This window comes from Lotus japonicus, chromosome 1 (genome assembly GCF_012489685.1).
Source record: "Lotus japonicus ecotype B-129 chromosome 1, LjGifu_v1.2".
Classification (NCBI taxonomy): Eukaryota; Viridiplantae; Streptophyta; class Magnoliopsida; order Fabales; family Fabaceae; genus Lotus; species Lotus japonicus.
In genome coordinates this window covers 22248355-22256926 of record NC_080041.1, presented here as the reverse complement: position 1 = coordinate 22256926, position 8572 = coordinate 22248355, and the positions used below count along the sequence as shown (strand labels likewise).

The following is an 8572-nucleotide window of genomic DNA, read 5'->3' as shown; positions in this document are numbered from 1 at the left end:
CAACTGGTTATTGTAGAAGACAAACGTGAGAGATATAAGCTTCGTTTGTTTAAAGAAGAGACTATCGTTTTCGTCCTCTTAACTATTTCTCTTATTTTTTAGGCAGTGACTATTTGCGCCTCCCCGTTTTATTAAGTCCGCCATCTCCTTTTTTAAAAATTCCAACATTGCCCTTAGTAAAAAAAAACATAAAAATGTAATATTTTATTTTTACTTCCCACTCACCATCTCCTTCTTCCTCCTCACCCTCCTCCTCACCCTCCTCTTAATCCTTCACTCCCAACTTCTTTTGGGTGATCTCAAGTCAAGAATAGAAGCTTACCCATGTAAGTTTTTACCTTTTTCCGAGCTTTTTTTCAGCTTTATTTAGCTTTCATCGCGACTTCCCAACGTAACTGGTTAGTCCCGCACTTAAACATGCGGAAGTGAAACAAATTACACGCTCCCGCTAACATAAGTGCGGAAGTGTGAAATTTATACCTTCCGCTAACTTGTTAGCGGAAGTGAAAAACTTAGTCATTTCAATCGTGTTAAGGTCTGGTACTGCTACCTAAATAAAATTGATTTTCCTGCACTTAAAAGTGCGGAACGTGATGTGTTGGAATAATAGTTCCGCAGTTTAAACTGCGGAAGGCAAATATGTGCTGCCGCATATTACTTTGAACTTTATAACTGTCTCATTAAATAGCTTGTGATCCCTCTGGATTAGACTGTGCATGCCTCTGTAGTAACTACCAGGAAATTTAACCTGTCCGCACTTATAACTGCGGTAGGTTCATAAAATATATACTTTCCGCACTTATAAGTGCGGTAGGTTATGAGGCATCTGGAAGAGGTTACTGTAAGCCTCTGTAATAGCATCAATTTCCCGCAGTTATAACTGCGGATGTGTTAAAAATTTCAACCTCTCCGTAGTTATAAGTGCGGAGGTGATTTCTTGGCAGAAAAACATTTGGAATTGTTCATATAACATGAATGTATACTTATATACTTATAATGCGAAAGTATGATGCTAAACAAATTATCCAACAAAACATAACAAAAGATCTGAAATTATCCAACAAACACACATAGTTGCATTATCCAACAAAACATAACAAAAGATCCGAAATTATCCAACAACATTAAACAACATTATCCAACAACATAAATGATCCGAACTCATACAAACAAACATTAATAAATATAAAAGTACAAAGGCCCCTAAATCTAACGCCCAGCATTTGAAGGGCCAGCTCCCGAGTCCCCTCCTCTGATCTTTCTTCCCCTCCCGTGCACTGCTCCCTCGATGATGGTATGCATATTGTGCACCGCATCCCACATCGGTGAACCCTGTGGGGGCGATCCAACTGTCGTCGGATCAACCGCAATGCCAGAGTACAGCGCAAGCTCCGCAAACTGGCTCTGAAATGACAATATATAAGGTCAATATACACATAATCGTAATGTAAGCCACATAGCGAAAACAAGTGTCAGTACCTCTAGAAATGCGACGCGGTCGACTTTGTACTCATTTGGGACCATGTAAGGGTGTGAGACCTTGATATACCAAGGAGTGTATTCGCCAGTGGTCTGAAAAGGGAAAGCAGCTTCTTCCGACAGATGGAAAATGTGATCATTCCAGTGCGCAAATCGACGATCACACTCCCGGCACGTAACTGACGATGGTGGGGGATCTGGCACATACTGGATCCTGCTAAACTGCCTGATGACTCGATCTGGGAGGTATGGGAATATCATCCCGGCATGCCTGATAAATCCCCTATACTAGTCTCCTCCTCACCACTAGGCTCCTCCTCACCACTAGTCTCCTCCGCCTCTATGTCAGCAGTCTCCTCCTGCTGAACAAGAGGATCAGCCATAATCTCATCATCCTGCTGATCCTGTACAGCAGGCTCTTATTCAACATTCCTACCCCTTCCATACCCCTTACTCTATTAGCCTCTTCTGACCGTTTGCGGTGAAAAGCATGAGTGGCGCTAGTAGGTTCAACAGAAGGACCAACAACACGGGCAGTTTTCCTAAGAGGCCTGAAAATTAAAAATACAAAAATTTATACTCATACACAACAATTTATTAACATAAACAACAGTTTGTTAACATAAACAACAGTTTATTAACATAAAAAAGAATTTATAAACATTCAGAGAGAATTAAAAAAATTTGACCATCCGCAGGCTAACCGCACTTAAACATGCGGTAGTCATAAAACCTGTTCGCAGTTTAGAGTGCGGGCAAGTCACGAAACATCCTCCCATGGCAGAATCAAATCGAGGGACTGAATGAAGACACAGAATACAACCTAAGCCTCGAAAACTTGTAAGAAATAACTTACATTGTTGTTCTTCTTGTGGGTTATGGGTTGTTGTTGTATTTTGTGGGTTTCTCCTTCATGACTTGGTCTACTTCTTCCTCTTTTACTTCAACTTCTTCTTCTTACTGGTTGTCCTCCTTTCTCTTCCTCTTCTTGACTTGGTTGTGGGTTAATGTGGGTTTGAGACTTGATTTTGTGAGGGTTGAAAATTTTGAAATTGGGTTGGAGAGGAAGAGGGGTTATACGGTTGAAAGAGGGGGGAGGGTTTGTAGGGAAAGATAAGGTAGTTTTTTTTTTTAAATTTAAATTACTGAAGGGTATTTTGGTATTTTTTCAGTTTTGGGGATGGCGCACTTAGCAAAATAGGAGGCGCAAATAGTCACTGCCTATTTTTTATACCAAACAATTTAAAATCTAGTGTGTTTGCTTTAGGTTTTGAAAATCAAATTTAGACCACGGTGTGAAGCTTCTTTACACGTTCAATGTTTCCTCTTGTAACAAAAAAGACTAACGCATTCAGCTCTACTTATTTTTCAGAATTAATTATGATACGCGTAAGCTACTTAGATTGAAGCAACAAATGAATCCACATCCATTGCATCTAGAATTAAAACCAAATATGCCCTTAGAGAAACTTCTTTTAAAAATTAATTCTGACTTTAGACTTAATTGTAGAATGATTTTCAAACATGTACTCGAAGTACAACTTAAGTAGAAGTACATTCGGTTTTGTGATCACCAGTCAACCAAACACACACCTAGGGTGCGTTTGGCTAAATAGGTACAAGCGCTCAGAAGCTAATTTGAGAAGCTTATTTGATAAGGTGGAAATAGGTTATAAGTAAGCATAAGTTTTTATTCATAAGCTAATCCGAACAATTTATGAAAATAAACTTAAAACAACTTACAAGTATGTTATAAACTATTTATGTAGGCTCTCTCATACATTTGAATAAGCGCTTATGTTATAAAATAAGCTCAAACAAACTCTTCTAAATAAGGTCCTAGTCTTTCTGACTAGGTTCTCTTTCTATATTCTCTCTTATCACCTCTTGTCACATCCCCTCTTCTGATAACCAAACATAATGTAAATAATAATATTCGTCTAGTAATAACACAAATATCTATGTCAACGACATAATTTTGAAGTTCTAATAATGTACCTTTAAAAATGAAGTTCTTTAATATATATTCTTCAAATTTGGATTATGCCTATTACTACCCGACAAGCTAGATTAAAGGTAAGGATTGCTATACTTTTTATAAATACTTTTATTTTGTCGAATCTTTATAAATACTTATTTATCAATATTTCTAGTCAATTTGGAACTTCTCGGTACACGCAAGTGATTCATATATGAATGGTCTCCATAAAATGATCTAGAAACACTATAGTACCATCTTAGAATTTGAGTTAAACCTAACTTTATCCTGAAATCTAACTGAGGGGTGAAGGTTGTTCTCTTTATAAATACTTATTTGACTATATCTTTAGTTAAAATGAGACTTCTATCAGTTCTATGCATATACAAAACCAACTTTCGGCCTAATCAAAACCTAGTCTCCCATTTAAATCAATAATCCTCAAGTTCAGTATGTTGTTATGCCAAACAATTTAACACGAATCGAACATATTACACTCAAAATTTGGTTACACGGTTTAACAATTTCTGGCCAGAGCGAGCATGAACCTTGTACCTGTACTAAAAAAAATTACAGTACAATTCAGAAAATATAGTATACAATTGGTCAACTAATTGTTGCATGTCAGTAACCCAAATACATTCCTAAAAGCTTGTCAGGGTGTTTAGTATATAAAATATATACACTAACACAACACAGCTGAGCCCCTGGCATTCATCCATGACATGAGTTCTTGTTTAATCTTGTAGTTTCTTAATTGGTTGGGCATTCCTTTCCCTAGGCAACATCATGATGGAGGAACTCCCAGCTGCTATCATTCTTTTTCTGCACTTTCAGCAGCTTCATTGAGCGCAGAAGCCAAGTACTCTGCAAGGCTTGGTTCCGAACTGAACTTGACAGGAGCAGCAGATGAACCATCCCTTTTTGTGCTTACCGACTTTGAAGTCCAGGATTTTGAATTCTCAGGCGCAGGTGCAGATGCAGGTGCAGGTGCAGGTGCAGGTGCAGTGTTAAAAGAAATACCCACTGCCTTCCATATTACAGGCTGCAAAAACTTCCACGGATCTTCAATCATGGACCTCTTGTAATATCGTTCTGGAGCAATAGATTGGTCCTCGTTGGACCAGTGCCCGCGAGAACTCCGGCCTTGTCCACCACCCCTTCCTGAAACAGGGCTTCTGGTGTTCTGCCAGGAGCCCCTACCTCGCCCTCGACTAGGGCTTGGATTGTTCGTGTATCCTGGAGAAGGATTCGGACTATAGTTGGGCCTGTAGTTATATGATGGGCTTCTTGATGGTTCGAATCTAGGACTTGGAGTGTTCGTGTATCCTGGAGAAGGATTCGGACTATAGCTGGGTCTGTAGTTATATGATGGGCTGCTTGATGGTTCAAATCTAGGATTTGGATAGGTACCACCACCTGATGGATGGAATGGGAAGTTATAGGGAGCAGGGCCTCTAGGTCCATTCCAAACCGGGTTTCTATAGGGTGCTGGAAATACTTGACTGGGAGAGGGGGTCATCTGCGGATTTGTTGATCCTGTTATTTCAAATCAATGAATGTCAATTGTAAGAGGAAAAAGGAAAGGTAAATCTGGATGGTGATAAGAGAGCATGAGAGAAATTCCAGATAGTTAATATTAAAGATCATAACAATAAAACAACTTACAAAAGCAATGATGCATGTCTCGATCCAACCATTGTTTAATGAAAAATAGACTAGAGACTTCTCATGCATTAAAGAGCAAGAAGAATCTTTGGTACATGAAAGATTGGGATTACACCAATTAAATTCTCCAAAAACTATTTACATTAATATTCATACTTGACCCAACCAAGTCCCTCTTTTAGAGACTAAACTTCTTTCTGGATTGGGTAAAACTTTTAAAATAATGCAGATTGTAGTCTATTGATGTAAATAATCCTAGGAGAACTAAATTGATGTAAACTCAACAATTGAAGGGATACTACTTACTAGTTACTACTAAAAAGTGACAGAACTGACGGCAGGTGAAATCCTTATTGCAGTATGTATTGATGTATGTGAGTAAAATCAGCTTAAATTAGGTTCAGTAACTAGATGTTATATGAATCTAAAGACTCTAATGGTCAGTTATAATTAGGTAGTTATTAAAATTCATCTCATATCAAAGGATACCAGTGACAAGTAAACAGTAATGGAAAGCAGTACCTGGATATGGTGATGGAAATTGTGCCATAGGAGAACCACCAATATTTGGAGGACGGAAACAACCCTGTGAGGCCTGGATATTGGCATTGCTCCTTTTGTCAGATGAGAATACACTCATTGGATCAGTATAAAAGTCAAATCTATGAGGAGCGTGTGATTTATCTTGCGATGCCACAGTTGAAGAAGTTTCAACCAGGGGATTTGAGAGAAAACCAGGCACCCCAGAACCTTGGATACCACCAGAAACTTCAGCTAGATCGGCTTGCTGGCGCATTTCTTTCAACCTTTTCTTCCTTCGCTCTGAATCCTCCATCTAACCTAAAGAATAAAGTAAGCAATTACAACCACAAGTCACTACATAGATTAACAGTCATCACACTGTCACAACAGCAACATTAAACCAAGCTCATAAACAATACGAAAACAGCAAAAACAAAAGCAAACAAACAAAATCTCACGTCTCATCATCCTCTGATTTAATTAATACAATTTCACAGAAACTTATGAAAAACTGAATTTTGTGGGTAATGTCAAAGTAGTAATCTTTTGAAGCTCTAGACTTATATTCAATACACCCGTTGCCTATTCATGAAAATGCCAAAGATAACAAGGTCAAAATTAAGGTCCCATTGGAAAAACAGCTTAATTAAGCTATTTTAAAAAAAATATTTAAATAAATTGAAAATAAGCTATATATAAGCATAAACTATTTTTCATAAGCTATCCTGAGTAGCTTATGAAAATAAGCTCAAAACATAAGCTGTTTGCAAACATAAGCTCTCCCAAACACGGGCTATGCTATCAGATAAGCTCAAATAAGCTCTTCCAAACGGGGCCTAAAACTTGTCCACTCACAAACACAACTAGAAATTACAACATAGTCTTCAATTTCATCATACACACAGAAACTCAAACCCACCCACACAAGCAAACCTGCAAAAGCTACAATCTTTTTCTTATAGTTGGAATATATCATGAAAAGGGGGTAATAGCAACCTTTACTATAAACTAAAATAGAACAAAATTTTCAAACATTCAAATTTCAACAAAGCAAACATTAAAACAAACCCTAAAACAAATTCCAATACATTTTCCATTGATTTGAGACAATCTCAGTAAAAAAAATCAAAGCGATCAATAGTGTGGTATGGTGAAAATCAAGCTATTCGCATTGTGAAAATTTGAGTGCTTGTAAATCGGGGTTTCTATTGCATTGCAACATGGATAAAATATGAAAAGAAATTGAAAAGGGAAAAGAAATTTATGGGAGTTAGGGTTCTTACGAGTTGCGGTGGCGCGGAGAGAGCGACGGCGGGGAGAGCGACGGCGAACGAGCACGCACGAGCAGAGTAGCCACGGGTTGTGTGTGTTCTGAGGTGTTTTGGTTTATTTTAAACCTATTGGATTCGGGTCAAGTTTAATGAGTGTTAAAAACCCAATAAAGGAGGACCCATGATAAGGGAGTTCATATACACTTCGATTCGGGTCAAATTTAACATTTTGCGTATCTCTTTTCATAAATATCAAAGGTTTAATAGCACTTTTGATCCCCACGAATGCCTTTTGTGCAAAATGAGTCCCTAAACTTTAAAAATAGTATTTTTGGTCCCCAATGTTATACTCCGTCAATAGTTTTGGTTCCTTTTCCATTTACCGTCAAAAAACTAACGGTTTTGGGGGAAAATCCATTAAAATAATAAAAAAAATCCAGAAACATGTTTATCATCATGTTCATATATGATCTTCATCTTCAACCTCTATCATCTTCAATCCTAAAAACCCTAAGTTCAAAAACCTGAATTACAAATAGAACTCAGAAATTAAAACTCAAAATACCCACACTTTATCCTCTCCATTAATTAAAACCCAGAATGTTTGTAGATGTGAGGAAACCAGAAAAAAAAAATCAGGCTTGAAGAAGCAGACAAAACCCAAAAACCATAAGTCACCATAACCAAAACTAATTTCTCCCAATCAAACATTGGTGGGTTCCATTGCTCGTGAACTCCACCACCAAAATTCTGACTCATGAATTATTCTCAACCCTTGAATTGTTCTTGAAACCCCACCAAATTCTTGAATCAATCTTGAACTTTGCTGGTGCAAAGGAAGAAAAAATCCAGCCTCCTTCTTCAACCTTCATCAACCCATAGAGCAAAATGAAAATCTCAAAATCGTCAATCTCTCCTCTCCTCCCTACCTCCCTCTTCATTACTGCATACCATAACCAAAACAGTAAACCCAGAACCGATTTTCTCCATCCTCACCTCGAAGAGTATAATAGAGAAGAAGAGAAAAACAGAGAACCCACCCACCTCGATCTAGTTTTCTCTCAATATGTGTCCTCTCTCGATTTGGGTTTTCTCTCGATCTGTGTTTTCACTTGATTTGGGTTCCCTCACCACCAAATCTTGAAAAGATTCGACCTTTGCGTTGTAGAGGACCACTAGATCTACTCATTCGGCGCATGTGGGTGAATGGGTAAGCCACTGAGCCAGGGTTGTGAAGAAGAAAGGAAGTGAGATTCATACAGAGAGAGGGACAAGGCTCAAGGAAGAAAAGAGAAAGCGAGATTTGTGAGAGATAGCAGAGAGGAAGCGAGACTCATAGAGAGTGGGATAAGGCTCACGAAGAAGAAGAAAGGATGCTGCGAGATTCATTTTGGATTTTTTTTAAGAATATGATAAAAGATGATTGAATGATGTATGTAGAAGATGGAGAAGTTGATGAATTTTCTGGAAAATCCAGAAACCGTTAGTTTTCTAACGGAATAGGGAAAAGGGACCAAAACTGTTAACGGAGTATAACGTTTGGGATCAAGAATGCTATTTTTAAAGTTTAGGGACTCATTTTGCACAAAAGGCATTCGTGGGGGACCAAAAGTGCTTTTAAGCCAATATCAAATTATTCACTTTTTTTTAAAAG

The 8572-nt window shown here is 37.9% G+C and overlaps 1 protein-coding gene across 2 annotated transcripts; it reads right to left on the bottom strand.

Annotated features, from left to right (window-relative positions):
* Positions 1-3912: 3912 nt before the first annotated feature.
* LOC130734136 (protein SICKLE-like) lies at positions 3913-7088 on the bottom strand. 2 transcript variants are annotated; one of them, XM_057586462.1, is made up of 3 exons: positions 6931-7088; positions 5648-5965; positions 3913-4996 (listed from the first exon to the last, which is right to left on the bottom strand). In XM_057586462.1, the coding sequence occupies exons 2-3, from the start codon at positions 5958-5960 to the stop codon at positions 4272-4274; spliced, it is 1038 nt and encodes a 345-aa protein (XP_057442445.1). In that variant the 5' UTR covers positions 5961-5965; positions 6931-7088; the 3' UTR covers positions 3913-4271. The 2 variants fall into 2 exon arrangements, with proteins under 2 accessions (XP_057442445.1, XP_057442446.1); XM_057586463.1 differs by having other exon boundaries at positions 5648-5960; positions 6931-7075.
* Positions 7089-8572: the final 1484 nt, after the last annotated feature.